The 16,685-nt window shown below is 37.6% G+C and overlaps 1 protein-coding gene across 1 annotated transcript; it reads left to right on the forward strand.

Moving 5' to 3' along the window:
* Positions 1 to 11,831: 11,831 nt before the first annotated feature.
* Positions 11,832 to 15,674, forward strand: COMMD3 (COMM domain containing 3). Its single transcript, XM_019973031.2, has 8 exons — positions 11,832 to 12,017; positions 13,288 to 13,399; positions 13,509 to 13,572; positions 13,662 to 13,696; positions 14,045 to 14,105; positions 14,198 to 14,254; positions 14,346 to 14,405; positions 15,313 to 15,674. Exons 1-8 carry the CDS (start codon positions 11,879 to 11,881, stop codon positions 15,370 to 15,372), a joined length of 588 nt encoding a protein of 195 aa, XP_019828590.2. The 5' UTR covers positions 11,832 to 11,878; the 3' UTR covers positions 15,373 to 15,674.
* Positions 15,675 to 16,685: the final 1,011 nt, after the last annotated feature.

Raw genomic sequence — 16,685 nt, forward strand, 5'->3', positions numbered from 1 at the left:
TTTTCCAATGAGTCAACTCTTCACATGAGGTGGCCAAAGTATTGGAGTTTCAGCTTCAACATCAGTCCTTCCAATGAACACCCAGGACTGGTCTTCTTTAGGATGGACTGGTTGGATCTCCTTGCAGTCCAAGGGACCCTCAAGAGTCTTCTCCAACACCACAGTTCAAAAGCATCAATTCTTTGGCACTCAGCTTTCTTCACAGTCCAACTCTCACATCCATACATGACTACTAGAAAAACCATAGCCTTGACTAGACAGACCTTTATTAGCAAAGTAATGTTTCTGCTTTTGAATATGCTGTCTAGGTTGGTCATAACTTTCCTTCCAAGGAGTAAGCGTCTTTTAATTTCATGGCTGCAATCACCATCTGCAGTGATTTTGGAGCCCAAAAAAATAAAGTCTGACACTGTTTCCCCCTGTTTCCCCATCTATTTGCCATGATGTGATGGGACCAGATGCCATGATCTTCGTTTTCTGAATGTTGAGCTTTAAGCCAACTTTTTCACTCTCCTCTTTCACTTTCATCAAGAGGCTTTTTAGTTCCTCTTCACTTTCTGCCATAAGGGTGGTGTCATCTGCATATCTGAGGTTATTGATGTTTCTCCCAGTAATCTTGATTTCAGCTTGTGCTTCTTCCAGCCCAGCGTTTCTCATGATGTATTCTACATATAAGTTAAATAAGCAGGGTGACAATATACAGCCTTGACGTACTCATTTTCCTATTTGGAACCAGTCTGTTGTTCCATGTCCAGTTCTAACTGTTCCTTCCTGACCTGTATATAGGTTTCTCAAGAGGCAGGTCAGGTGGTCTGGTATTCCCATCTCTTGAAGAATCTTCCAGAGTTTATTGTGATCCACACAGTCAAAGGCTTTGGCATAGTCAATAAAGCAGAAATAGATGCTTTTCTGGAACTCTCTTGCTTTTTCAATGATCCAATGGACATTGGCAATTTGATCTCTGGTTCCTCTGCCTTTCCTAAAACCAGCTTGAACATCTGGAAGTTCACGGTTCATGTATTGCTGAAGCCTGGCTTGGAGAATTTTGAGCATTACTTTACTAGCGTGTGAGATGAGTGCAATTGTGTGGTAGTTTGAGCATTCTTTGGCATTGCCTTTCTTCAGGATTAGAATGAAAACTGACCTTTTCCAGTCCTGTGGCCACGGCTGAGTTTTCCAAATTTGCTGGCATATTGAGTGCAGCACTTTTACAGCATCATCTTCCAGGATTTGAAATAGCTCATCTGGAATTCCATCATCTCCACTAGCTTTGTTCGTAGTGATGCTTTCTAAGGCCCACTTGACTTCCCATTCCAGGATGTCTGGCTCTAGGTCAGTGATCACACCATCGTGATTATCTGGGTCATGAAGATCTTTTTTGTACAGTTTTTCTGTGTATTCTTGCCACCTCTTCTTAATATCTTCTGCTTCTGTTAGGTCCATATCATTTCTGTCCTTTATCAAGCCCATCTTTGCATGAAATGTTCCCTTGGTATCTCTAATTTTCTTGAAGAGATCTCTAGTCTTTCCCATTCTGTTGTTTTCCTCTATTTCTTTGCAGTGATTGCTGAGAAAGGCTTTCTTATCTCTCCTTGCTATTCTTTGGAACTCTACATTCAGATGCTTATATCTTTCCTTTTCTCCTTTGCTTTTCGCTTCTCTTCTTTTCACAGCTATTTGTAAGGCCTCCTCAGACAGCCAGTTTGCTTTTTTGCATTTCTTTTCCATGGGGATGGTCTTGATCCCTGTCTCCTGTACAATGTCACAAACCTCCGTCCAAAGTTCATCAGGCACTCTGTCTATCAGATCTAGTCCCTTAAATCTATTTCTCACTTCTACTGTATAATCATAAGGGATTTGATTTAGGTCATTCCTGAATGGCCTAGTGGTTTTCCCTACTTTCTTCAATTTAAGTCTGAATTTGGCAATAAGGAGTTCATGATCTGAGCCACAGTCAGCTCCCGGTCTTCTTGTTTTTGCTGACTGTATAGAGCTTCTCCATCTTTGGCTGCAAAGAATATAATCAAAAGAAAAGCCAAACACAAAAACTGCATACTGAAGGATTCTATTTGGAAGACATTCTAGAGAAGATGAAACTATAGTGAGACAAAGTAAATCAATGGTTGCCTGGAATCAGGGGTGAGGCAAGTATAATGACTGCAAAGGAGAAGATAGGAAATTGTTGGGATTATGCCAATGCTCTGCTTATTGAGTGTGGTTTGGTTACATGACTGTGTACATTTGCTAAAACTCATTAAATTCTTCAATACCTTGGAGTCCTGAGTAGCTCACATGGTAAAGAATCTGCCTGCATTGCGTGAGACCTGGATTCAATCCCTAGTTCGGGAATATCGCCTAAAGAAGGGCATGGAAACCCACTCCAGTATTCTTGCCTGGAGAATCCCCAAGGTCAGAGGAGCCTGACGGGCCACAGTCCATGGGGTCGCAAAGAGTTGGAGATGACTGAGCGACACACACACACAAACCTTGGAGTTGTGGAGTTCAAACCTCCATATTCCAAACTGTGTGTCCTCCATTCCACGGTAGGCAAGCGTTCTTTTTTTCTTATTGCTTTAAATTTACTTTACCTTCTCAATGCCTTAGGAAGCATGTGGCTTATGCAAAGATAGTCCAAGCAGAGCCAAAGGACCACAAGTCATGGATTACTCTAACTAGAGGATGAGACAGTAACTCCCTGACAGTTGCTGTAACAACAATCAAGGTTCAGATCCTATAAACTTCAATATACTTTAAGAAGGCAGTGTATCATATATAACTTTATAGTGATCCTTACAGTTAAGATAAAAATAAATGAGAGGTGTTCCAGAGGAAAACATGAAGATGTCTTGACTTTGCTCATGGACATTTTCCAATGAGTTGCTAACAAAGAAAATAAATGGATCAAGAAAAGCTAGGGTAAGAACCAGAGGAAAGAGAAGGAAAGCCCCATGAGGCCTTCTTAAGAGGGAGGTGTTTAGAGGCTGGCTGACCATAATGGACGCTGGCCTGGATTCTGAGATTCCTGGGAAGCCAAGAAATGACGGGTAAGATAATTATTGTCATCAAGGTCTTTGCGGGTATCTTGACTGTTGCTATTAAAAGAGCTCTGTCAGATTCACTGTAAAGAAGTGGTAGGCAGCCCAGAAGGTTTTTATTTAATTTTCTAAGTAGGGGCTTATGCGCTTGGGGTCCTCAAATGGTTATATCATGTGCACAACAGCTGTAAATCTGCATGGAAAAAATATCTGTGCCAGTGAAAACAAAATTCAGAATTACAGAATTACAATATTTGGTTATAATTGCATGCATGGAACACATGCTAAGGCTGGGCTCTGAATGCTTTGCACATACTTAGGCTCTGAATGCTTTTCAAGAGCCATATGAAAGAGATGCCATTATTCCTTCCATTATACATTTGAGAAAAATGAGACTTTGAGTGTAAGTCCAAGGTCATAGAACTAGAAGGTGGGAGAGGGATCTGAACCCAATTTCCTCTGACTCCATGCTCTATACTGCCTTCATTCATTCAATAAATATTCTTTACTATCTGTTATGTACCCGGTACTTGTCTAATAAAAGAACTCTTTTTATAAAAGGAGAGCAAAGTAAAAAAATAAAGAAGTAAAAAATGTAAAGGCTTAAATTCCATGAGCTTCAGTATACTTTAAGAAGGCATTGTAACTTATTTATATAACCTTATAGTGATCCTTAGAATTAAGATAAAAATAAACTTTTAAAGCAGAGTTATGAAAATCTCCTTATTAATCCAGAATATATCTCTGGATAAGTACTCCACAAAAGATTTTTTTTATATTCCTTTTCAATAAATCTTATTATCCTAATCAAGTATATTATTTGAAAAATTGACATTCAACATGAAATCATGGATAAATTCTAATCCTAAATTTAAACTCTTACATTTCCAAAATATTATTCATCTAATTATTCAGACATCCTGAAGGAAAGAAAAAAGGGTAACAATTTTTTTTTTTCATTCAAAGAATGGTGCAATATTATTACACAGGGCAGCATTATCTACTCTTTGATTATTGTATTTAGCTGGAATGATCAAGTGATCACTTAAATTTTTTGCATAATGTAAAGCTATGTAGGAGATTGTGTTAACAGTTTAAAGTTTTTTCCCCCCTTTATCATTTTGGGAATTGTAACAAAGTCTTTCTGTTTACACAGTTTTCTAAAACTTTAATAAAATAAAGGGAAGCTAAGAGAAAAAGCTTAAGACAAACACAATTAACTTGTCTTTATACCATTTATATCAACGGACAGATAATTAAGGCATAAGTAAAGGTTTAAGTCTGTTACTTTATGACATAGGCTCCCTGCTACCCTGGCCATTACTTGACAGGATGTTTGCTTGCAAAATGACTATTTTCCTACAGTCACTCTTGATTTTAATATAAGAGACTATCATTATGACTCACTTTGAAGATTAGTCACCATAGAACGTCAATAGTCTCTACAAACAGTTGAATATTGATCATAGCAACTTTTAGAAACAGAATAACCAAAATGAAATGTAAATGAATTAAAAAGTATTAGTTTGAAAATGCTTTTAGGTTTCTAAAAACACATTAATCATTGGTTAAAATGTCTCACAACTCTCTGTATTTTAAATTTTTATTAATGTCCACCCTGTTATAAAAGTAATTTAAGGCAAACCTCAAAATTATAACATGCACAGTAAAATATTATTTTCCTTCTATTATAATTGGCATATGTAAAATCAATATTTCCATATACACTGTTAAAGAAAGAGTCCTTTGTAGAGTAAATACTCTCTATGTTCTTTATACAGAAATTTATAAAACAAAATGTGCATCTCCTTATTGATACCATTGGTCTTATAAAAAATTCTTTATTTCAATTCACAAATATTTTAATTCAATTACTATTTTAACAAAAACAAGTTTTCTTAACCCTCTGTCCATCACTACTCACTTATATATTGTAGTTGGGCCTCATTAAAAATCTTCTATCACCTTCAGATTTTAAGAAAAGCATATGAAAATTCCGAGTTTCCTTAGGCCTCATTTGCCCATGTATTTCCATCGACATTATTATTCTTTGCCAAATTTCTCCTCATTTCTTGGTCTATAATTTATAGAACACTGCAAGTCAAATAAAACGTGCCAATTATCTGATTAATTTTGATTTAGAACACCGTTGCTCCAAATGATTCAGTCCTATTTACTTTAGCACAAAATAAAATGTTGAGTAATTACCCAGATACTAGTAACTCAAATCCAAGTTTCTAATAACATGGACTGAATTGACTGTATTAATACAATTCTCCCTTTTACCCTGTTGCCACTCATTATTTTCTTGATATTTTATGACATTAAAATGACTTTATAAATCTTGCTCCCCATTTATGGAAAGTTTCCATAAAACACAGGTTAGAATGCTTACACAAAGGAATGTAATTTTGAAAATAACACTTGAAAGAGTTAGGACAACTGTGGTTATGTTTTAACCTTAATAATCAAATGCTTAGGGAGAAAACAATGGAAATTTTCACTTATTTCATAGGCACTTGTTTTCACAACAGTCTGTAAAATTACTTTCTGAGCATTTACTATGGTGTAAAAATAAGTTATGTATCAACTTTTTAAAGTATTTTCTTACCAGAGGCAAAGAAAGAGGTTGGATGGGGATGAATGAAATAGGTGAGAGAGACTAAGAAGTACAACTTCCAGTTATAAAATAAATGAATTATCAGGATGTAATATATATTATAGAGAATACAGTATAAATATAATAACTTTGTATGGGGACAGATGGTAATGACTTACCAAGATGATCATTTTATAATGTATAAAAATATCAAATCACTATGCTGTACATCTGAAACTGATATGTCAATTACACTTTATTTAAAAATAAATTAATAAAGCAAAGTTTCAGAATATTCAGTATATGCAAAAAATGTGAGAGAATTGAACACAATTATTCTAAGAATTTTAAAAAGTATTTTTAGATTGAACTTCTTATAAACTTGTTTCAAGTCTAAATTTTATTTTGACAAGGGAAATAAAAATATGTATTCTCTTGAAAATACCATTCAAAAAAAACATAATTAAAATGTTAAATTCTTATCCAGTATTATTTAAAATATCATATATCTTTCAAAACATTAAAACTCTTTCAAGACTTTTTTTACAAAGTAATCTCTCTTAACATATTATTTTGGTTTAAGTGTTTACTTTAAATGAGTTAAAAGCATATTTTGTTCTTGTGTCTGCAATGTATTTAATTCAGATCACACATTCTTACATTATACACATAACTTCTAAAATAATTCATCTGATAAAAGATGATCAGATCTTTCATTTTATAAGCAGTACAGATGATTGTTACCTGAATACAGTCTACAAAATACTTTTTTATTGTTTCCTCTTTTTTAAATGATACTCCTTTAAACAAAATAAGTATAATTTTTGTGTATTACTTAAATTTCAAATTTTAATATATAAAAAGCATGATCTCAAAATACGAACTTTTAAAAAATACTGGCTTTACACAATAATATTCCTTTGAGCAAGTCCATTTGTTCCTTTTCGGTTGTTGTTGGAATTCATTGATCTGGTCAAAACTTCAGTTTCTGAGGTCTGAGAAAATACAGTGTTAGAATAGAGATTCCAAAACCAGGACCAGAAAGGAAGGGAATCTGTTAGATATTTTCTGTTGTTCTAGAGTAAGTATAAGCCATCTTAAAACTGGTTAGGTTCTGGACATGACAGATCTCTTGTTCCATTTTGAACATGACTGTGAGACTTAGTTGAATTCAGTGGAACTAAGAGAATCTTGCTATAATGTACTGTGTCAGAGAAAAAAAGAGTAAATAAGTTTTCTGTGCCATTTCTTCTCTTCAAGGGAAAACAATTTCCTCCCTCCCTCCCTTTTTTCCTTTCTTCTTCCCTTCATTCTTTTAAGAAATATTCAATCTCTCTCTCCCTCTCTCTTTAAAAGTATACTAACAATTTAAAGGACAGTCTGTATGTATATGGAAGAATTAATCAGACATATTCATCAAAGTAAACTTGTTTTAACATGCCCATACTTCACTTTCATTCAACTCCAGCTAACTCATGGGTCATTCTGGCTGATACCAGATCAATGAAGTAGGAAACTGAAGTGGTGATCTTTATAACTGAAGTTGGGAATAAAACCAACCTGCTGCTGAGGGGGAAACTGTTTATTATCTAAACTATTTGACAGAGCTTATTGGATGATTGGCCACTTCTAATTTTCATATCACTTCACTGGTGAAGTAAATATAAATTATGTGACAAGGAGAAAACTTGCTTATTATAACCCACACAAAAAGATACTTTGTCATCATTTCAATCACTTACTGAATTTAAAAGTAAATAGCTTTTATCTGTGTACAGAAATTCTAAGACACATAATTCAACCTGCTCTTTTCTCATGAAATACACTGTGAACTATGATTGCCTTCCTTGTTTCTTATTTCCTTACCTTTAAATTAAATTTTGTCTGCATCCCTTGCCAAACAGCATTTTAAAATTTTTATTTCCTTTTAAAAACCCATTCCCCATTTCTTCCTAGCTGAAGATTTCATGATTTTAGTCAGTGAGAGTCAGTTATTCCCATGTGACTTTAGTTACTTGGCTTCAAAATAAGGGATTAAACTTCCTAACAGAAGCCCTGAAGAGTAGACATGACTTTTCCAATATGCAGAAAATCCTTTGAAACTTATAGACTGCTAAGATACAAAGATTTAACATTAAGAATTATCATTTGATTATTATGTACATTCCTTTAATATTATAGAATTATCTCATTCTGACTCAAGAAGCTAACAAAATCAAGGCAGGACACTCAAAGATAAGTCCCAAATTTCACTTGAGAAATTCAAGACTATTTTCCTTTTTGAACAATATCTTGACTATAGACTTTCCTATTTGTGAAGTTTAACAAAATCATAGTTTCTTAATATCAAAAGAAATACTGATACTAATCTATTTAAGAAACTCAGTTTCTTAGTAGTATTATCATGTAACCTATTACAATTTAGATTTGAAATATTTAATTTTGATTACTGTTCTATCACATTTTAAAGTTTGATATTTTCCTGAGGCAACTATCTGAAAAGTGAAAATTTAAAAATACCACTAAATGATGAAATTATTAAAGAGAAATTGTACTAACTAGTCTAAATGTTTTGAATTACAGTTGGGGGGGAGAAAATTCAAAACATTTGTACAAAACCATAAGCATAAATTTTATAAGCATTTTAGAGAATGCTGTAGCACTGATTTTCATTCCTATGGTTCCAATTTCTTTAATGTGACTAGCATTTCACTTGCCCTCACATACTAAGGCACAAGCTCCAGTGAAAGGAATTTGAGTTTTATGCTCCAATTCTCAAATACAGGACAGGCTATATGATGTAAGGGAAGGAAAAGGTTGTATTTGCCTATATTAATTATTGTAGCAATGATCATTTATAAATTCTTAGACACTGGATTAAATATTTAATTTGAAAATTAAAGCTTCTTTCTCGTCCCCTCTGAATGCTCGATGTGGTCTTTTGACACATGCCACAAGACTAAATTTTAAATCACTGAACTCTGCTGTCATAAATGTGCAAAAACTTGATCATTTAAATTCCAAGACCCAATCTACACCTTTCCAAGTTAAGATATTTAATAAAAAAATGTGTGTAGATTTTATAAACTTGACTGAAATAATTTTGACTTACACTTTAATATACTATTTGCATCTCAATTAATCACTCCTCCCAAATGTCCATTTGTGGCTAAAATAACTTTAAAATAATAAATTGTTTTTATTAATATTTATCTCAAGGCTTTAAGATCACTAACCATCAAATAATCCATATGAGGGGTAGAGACAGAAGATGGTTTCTTGTGTTTGTGTAATATTTAAGCATTTTTAACATCCTTCTTTCTGGAAAATGAGCAGATATTCCATGGGTAGGGATAAAATAGAACCCCATTAGAACACAGTATGTATGCCAATAAAAACCTTTGGATGCATGAGCATTTAAGTATATTGGCTTTTTTTTCTCCCTGTGGATGTTCAAGGAACTCTTTTGTCTAAAGGAATACTTTCCTTCAGTTTTCTCTGCACAAAAGCAAAAGTATTTATACAATCTAAAAATTAAATACTAGAAATTGTTTTCTGCAACTAACAAATGTACCAAGGAGGCCTCTGGGAAAAGCTGACCACACAGATCCTATAAATGCCCCAGCATATTTAAATTGTACTCATGGTACAGAGGCCAACATTAAATTGGCTTCTAAAAAAAACAAATAAACTAACCAGCACAAAGGATACAATGTATTTTAAAACATTCTAAAACATTATTTAAAATGATACTTTCTAATTCTTTGTAGAGCCTCAAAAAGAAACCCAAATTTATCAGCATTGTCTATCTTAATATTTGCTGTGTAAGAGGAAAAATACGTTATTAACAGGATCTTTGAACATCTATTTTGCAACTTTCAGCTGCATATAACTGTTATTTTAAAAGGCTCTTTCAGGGCAAATTTAATCTATTGGCTTTAAGGCTGTAGAATTTTTTACGTCTAGTGAAAGCTCCAATGCCATTTTCAGTGATCAAAGTAAAAATTGTAAATAGTCCCCCCCACACACTTTCAGAACGTGTTCATATATAGTTTTTCTAATAATATAGAATATACTGATTTTATTGCCACAATGAAGAGAGCCTACATCTATGTAATCATGACTTTTAATGATTATACTTCAATGTATTTCAATGGCTTCCTTGTTAAAGATACACATGTATGATCTACAAACAAATACTTAATCCTGTGCCTCCTTCAAAGGGAGTTGAAATAAATGTACCTATAGGAGAAAAAGTCAGTTTTTCTAGTATTAGAGAACATTATGGTGAAAGTTTTGGTGTGAGCTGGAAATGGACCCATCACTTAGGCCTAACACAGAAATACATATAGGCAGAAGAGGACAAATGCCTTGTAAAAAAGAAAGGGCTTACATATATACAAGAGAGTAATGTGACAGTTATTACAGAAACAATTCTTGTGAATTTCCTAATTTTTATGCTCAGAAACTCACATTTTAATTGTATTTACTTTACTCTTTTAAAATAGCATTAAAATAAAATCTATGCTCAGCATTACTGCCTTCTTTTTTGACATCAAATTATGATTACAGTTATCGATTCAAATTCTTTTAGAGTATTAACAATCAATGTTATGCAAGGTTATAAAATATATGTGTAACAAACATAATGAGCTTGGGTGTTGTTAATACTGTTTAACTTTTACACAACTCTGCCCTGTAAAATATTCCTTATGCAAATCATTTGCATATCTTGACATTTTTCAACTGATGTTTTACTACTGATGAGAAACAGGGAATTTAGAAAGAAAAGAGAGATGGGAAGGAAAGATGAACATGATTAATAGGTGTTTGTTTCATAAAGACTCAAGGGAGACTTTTAAATTCTTCACTGTTCCTACAGGCTGACCAAAGTGGAAAGCTGGTTCACATGCCTTTCAGTGCTTTCAAAGGAGAACTGAGTAGTTACTCAATCTTTACTGATGCTAAATTATTCTATTTGCGTTCTGTTGTGAAATCAGGTGCTTTTTATCCATTGGTGCAAGGTTAAATGTCGACTGTATTCATTAGGAACTTGTTTTTCAAATAAGCACCTAAATTATGCCTTTAAAAGTGTTTCATCCTAAGTCTGTTTCAAATTATGCCTCCTGTAGACTAAAACATCTTCCTCCTTCCTTATCCCTCCTCTCTACCCAAAAGAATTTTAAATTCTTTTGATCAAAAAAACTCATAACCTACTTTGTTGTGCTTTTTTTTTTAAAGAATCATTCTTGTTCTTCAACTTCGTATAACTATTAAGGGGGAAGTTACTTTATACAATATTTGAAGTTTCAAAATTATGGGCATTCACTTCTAATAAAGATTTTGCCATTCTTAACTGTATTGTACTAAGATAACTATCTGATATAAATATTTGAGGGCTGCTTGACTAATTAAAACAGGACCCATAAATGTTGTGAGCACCGTAGCACAAAATCTGTATCAGTTTCTTTTGGAAAGGTGTTTATTTGCAGCTGCATCTTACTATTTTTTATCATTTTGTCCACTGTGTTCGTAAATAAGGTACTATTCTCTCAGTTGTCGAAATACAGAACTTAAACGCGCGCACTATATGTATACGTGTGTTTACACCCCCCCACGCAGAAAAGAATCAATTGCCGTATTCCAGAAATGACAATGAAAAAGGAGAAATAAGCAAGAATTATAATTAGACGTCTACAGTCTCATTCACATAAGGGCAGTGCTAGGGGATTAAGCAGTTGAGTTAAAAAACAAAAAAGCTCAAAACCAAAAACCAACCAGTTGCCTTAGATTGGAGCTTCCCGCAGCTTTCGCGCTGAGCGGGGCGCGGGGAAGGAGTAGTTCTCGGGGCCGGTGGGGACCGGGATCCCGACACCGTCACCACCACCCGCGGGGTCTTTCGGGAGCGCTCCCGCGGGCCCCGCAGGAGCCGGTGACAGTCCTAGGTGAGCGCCGAGCGCGTCCACAAAGCTCCCGGGCCGCCCCTCGCGCTAAGGCGCGGCGGCGGCGGCGGCGGCGGCGGGAGCAGAAGGAAAGACTAGACGGAAGCGGCGGCGGCTGGCGGGCGGCCGGGGACGCGGGCCGGGAGGCCGCCGGGGAGGCCCTGGGCGGGGAGGCCCGCAGCCCGCGCCGCCGCCGCCGCCGCCGCCGCCGCCGCCCTAGCCGCGTGCGCGCGCGGCCGCATCAGCTGAGCGCGCGGCGCGTGTCACGTGGTGCGCGTGTCGAAGGTCACGGCGCGCTCACAATGGAGCTTTCGGAGTATGTGCAGAAAGGCTTCCAGATGCTGGCCGATCCCGGCTCCTTCGACTCCAACACCTTCACGCTTCTCCTCCGGGCGGCTTTCCAGAGTCTGCTGGACGCCCAGGCGGACGAGGCCGTGTTAGGTAAGCCGCTCGGCTCTGAGCTGGATCGGCCTGGGTGGAGGGGCGCTCGGAGAAGAGGAGCGAGAAGGGGAAAGCCCCGGGAAGAGGAAGTCTTCGGGCTTTGCCCTTCGCTCCGGACGGAGTGTGGGGATGTGGTTCTGCCAGAACCCACAGCGGACCCAGATCATTGTTCTCTCCCCACTTGGCACTTGCACACCGCCAGCTACACTTTCCTGGTCTGATTTTCCCTCTCAGGCTCTTTGTTCTTTTGTAAAGCCGGTATTCAAGTCTTGTTTGTGGCCTAAACATCTAAGGTTTTCACCCTGGTCTGGGGCAGAGACTGTTTGACACTTGGACTTCATCAGGGCAGCTCCCTGCGATTCAAGTTTTCAGTACTAGGCTGGCGAAGGTTTTAAAGGGTCTGCTTCCAGAGTAATTACTCGGTCAAATAGTGTTGACATTTTCCAGCTTAGAGAATACCTCAAGTTCCTCTGCTCATTCCAACACTCTAGTTCAACATGTTTTGCACAGGTTCCACGCCCAGACTCTTAAAATGTGGTGTATAATGTTTTGTTCCGCATCAGTTATCAGGAAGCAAGTCTGTTTTAAATGGTCCGGTCACTGCGGAGTGCGGTGTCAGTATGGATGGAGGCATATTTAAAGATAGATCGCTTTTAAATTATTTTCTTAATTATAAATATCTCAACAATTCAAATTTTTGTGTTTTTTTCCCCTATAGTTTCACGAGCTAAACATGTGTACCAAAAGCATGAAAGTGGAAGTTCTTTAAACGAAAATAGTAACCACCACCTGGGTTAATCTCCAAAAAAAAAAGACTGTCGAAACTTGAAAATATTTTGAACCCTTTCCTTCTCCTCCACCTCCATGTATTAAAGTCCGTGGAGCCAGTTACCTACCCTAAAATTAATCTTTAGAAGGAAAGTTTATTCATTCTTAAATTGACACCATGTAAAATATTTATCTTATTTTCCTCTCAACTTACTCCATCCAGCTTTAGAATGACCACTGTATATTTTACAATAGGACATTTTTTTTAAGTATTAAGGTAAAATAAAATGAAGGTAATTTGACCAAGTAACAGCAGGATTATTGATGTGTGCTCTTCATTGTTTTGCCATTGACCATATTGCTCATCTTAAAATTTCTAGTGCTTATAGTTGAATTCTTCTTATCTTGTTAGAGTTCTTCACCAAATGGAAATACCTTTTTAGAAACAGGACTATAAAGAATTTATTATCACAGACATCATTGGCAATTACTTTTATTATAGATCACCCAGACTTGAAACATATCGACCCAGTGGTTTTAAAACATTGTCATGCAGCAGCTGCAACTTACATACTGGAGGCTGGAAAGCAAAGAGCTGACAGATCAACTCTAAGGTACAGGATTTATTTAAATATCCATTTGTTTTAAAATAGTGCCTTTATGATTCAAATTTCAGTTTTTAAAATGGAGACTAAACAATGTCGTTTTTTTTTTTTTTTTTAGCACTTATCTAGAAGACTGTAAATTTGACAGCGAGAGAATAGAATTGTTTTGGACGGAATATCAGGTTACTTAAATTTTAAAAACTTAACAATTACTATTTTTCTTCTACTCTGTTTGCAAAGACATGTTTTCTTTTTCTTTTTTTCCTACCAGAATAATAGGAATTCCCTAGAAATCCTACTGGGAAGGTAGGTACTGTATAAGGTGTCAAGCTGAGCCACTTTTCACTTGCAGGTATGAATGGAGAGTGCTGGTGTGAAACAAAACAGGACAAAAAACGGGGATCTAGACCAAAAGAAAAGGGGCCAAAGGGCAAGTGAAACAATTGAAGTTAAGCTAATGTTTTTAAAGATAAAGTTTATTGAGGTAATTTTTTAAATGCTCTTTTACTATTCAGGACTTGAAATAAAGTTTAACAGTGTTTTAATTTCAGAATGGATTAAAATTGTGTGTGTGTGGTGTAGAAGGTGGTAAAGAACAAATACTGAAAGTTTTTCTGTAGCTATTATGTACAAAATTATCATTATATCTTTCAGTATAGGCAGATCTCTCCCACATATAACTGATGTTTCTTGGCGTTTGGAATATCAGATAAAGGTAAAGTTTAACAAATGTTCTGTAGGGCAATTTAGGGAACTTTAAAAAAAAAAAGAGCTAAAGAATGAAATCTCTGTGTTGTGTTATTTTAGACCAATCAACTTGATAAGATGTACAGACCTGCATATTTGGTGACCTTAAATGTAGAGGTATTTATACAGAAGCCCTGTCTAAAAATTTATGTATAATAAAATTTTCAATTTCCTTGATTTAAATAAACAGCACTTTTTTCTTCCCTAGAACACTGACTCCCGATCCCACCCAGAGATTAGTTTTAGTTGCAACATGGAACAATTACAGGTACAGTATTAGGATCTGTGAATATGCCTATCTTCTTACAGATTTTTAATTGCGAATTATGCCCATGGAAAGTTCAAAAGAAAATTAACCATCTGTCAGTAGATAATGAAGGTTGGTTAAGGAATTATTGGGAAGGGGGCTTCAAAAGCAATATTTTAAAATAGGCTTTTGAAATTAAGATGTTAATAGAGAACTGGTCTGGTTTGCTGTTCCCTTCAATTAAAACAAACTTGTAGTGTTGAGTGTAAATTCTATTTGTGATGTGTTTGAGCCAGTAAGACAAAGGAAAAGAAAGCTTGGCTTTGAAAAATGTTCTCTTTGCTTTCAAAAATTTAGTAAACTTTCAAAACATGATTTTTAAACAGTGGTTTTAAATGACTTTTTATAAAGGGGCAAGTTACAAAAATTCTGAAACTGTTTATATTGCCTGTGTAAGTCACTGGGGAAATTCAAAATTACATTGATTAATGGAGATGACAACGAATTTATTTCTTAACACTTAAAAAAAGTGAAGAACATCTCTTGAAATTTTGATGAAATTGATTTTTTCCAAAGGAATCTCCTGCAGAGTCGTTTTAATGTAACCATTAATTGAACTTTAAACTTTCAAAAGATGTGAATATAGCATTATCCTTGTTAGGTAACTTGAGAAATTTAATTTTGGTAAACCCTGCATGTTCAGAAGATTTAGTTGGAAACTGTATTTCACATCTGAGGGCAAGCATTTTGAAGATGAGATATTTTAGAGGAAGACTTTACTTTGATAGTGGTTTGTCAAAGGTTTAAAATCTTGAATTTTAAATTGTTTAGAAAGTGTCTCCCGACTTTTTTCTTGCATCTTTCTCAAGCTTGGATACTTCTTTCTTGCGTTTTATCCTAAAAACGAGCTATGATATACATCTTTCAGGACTTAGTAGGAAAACTTAAAGATGCTTCGAAAAGCCTGGAAAGAGCAACTCAGTTGTAACTTGGGAAAGTTAACGATCTGCCCGGATCTAGAGGAAGACCAGGAACGTCTTGCCGTCCGCTGAACCATTTCTGCGAGCTGGGTGTCTTCCTTTTCAGAGCAGATTTTTTTCTTTTGGATTTCTGTCACTCATAAGTTTTGACACTTTTTTACACCTGTGGAAGGGTTAAGAGGGAATTTCTGCCTAAGTATTTGAATCTTTAGTATTATCCGTACATTTGATCCCATTTGATCTTTTCCACGTCTTCCAAAAGGAAGCAGACAGTATTACATTCTGAATAAATAAGTTGTTCCCACAAAAAGAGTGGTGAGAGTTTGTCTGGATTTGAGTTTGTTAATTATTACTTTGAAGACATAGACAGGATTGGCGTTAACTTTTAACGATCTCCTCTCCTCAAGATTAAAGTTAAACACACTGGAAAGGATGCCATCTCCGGGGTTGCTTGAAGACCCCAGCTTCGGGACGTGGGGAGCGGGCGCGGTCGCCCAGCGGCGGGAGCCAGTCCGTTCCGTTAACTGCGCCCGAGGGCTCGCCCGCTGCCCGACCCTCGCCCGCGGGGCTGCAGAGGCCTGGGAGGGCCGGCCCCGCGCGGAGCCCCTGCCCGGAGCGAGCGGCTGCCCGCGCGCGCCCCGCCTCGGCCACTGGCGGGCGGGAAAGGGGGCCGGCGCGGCCGCGGGAAGACTGGGGCGGGCGCTGTTGTTTCCGCGAGCCCAACTCGGGCGCAGGTTCCGCGACGCGGCGCCGGAGTCTGGGCCGCAGCCCGTGGGGCCGAGCGGGGCTGTCGGCCGGCGGTCTCCTCGCGGACTTGTGTGCCGCGGGCGGAGACGGACCGCGGAGAGAAAGAAATAACGGGGGCTGGGGTGGGCTGAGCTGCGTGCGGGGCCGGAGCGATGCCCGCGCCGAGAGCAGGGTGGCGCGTGTGGCGCTGTGGAGAAATGTCTCCGCAGCCGCGCCAGCGCCGCCGCCGCGCCGAGCGAGGAGGAGGAGGGGGCCGGGTCGCGGAGCTCCGAGGGGAGGGGGCGGCCGCGGGCCCGACTACACCGACACTAATTCCCAGGCCGCCCTTAAGGAATGAGGGGAGCACGTGACCCGGTGGGGGGGTGGCGGGGGGAGGGGGCGGGCGGACTCTGAGCCATTTTGGAGCCGGTGTCAGTTTCCACTCTGCCTTCAGCGGTGCATTTTTTTTTCCACCCTCCCCTCCCCCGTCCTCAGCCTTCCTCCCTTCCCCCCGCCTCTCCGCACGCACACACACGGCGCCCCCCACCCGCCCTCCTCCCCACCAACGGCAACTATGAAATAATAATCGTAGTAT

Source organism: Bos indicus, chromosome 13 (genome assembly GCF_029378745.1).
Source record: "Bos indicus isolate NIAB-ARS_2022 breed Sahiwal x Tharparkar chromosome 13, NIAB-ARS_B.indTharparkar_mat_pri_1.0, whole genome shotgun sequence".
Lineage (NCBI taxonomy): Eukaryota > Metazoa > Chordata > Mammalia > Artiodactyla > Bovidae > Bos > Bos indicus.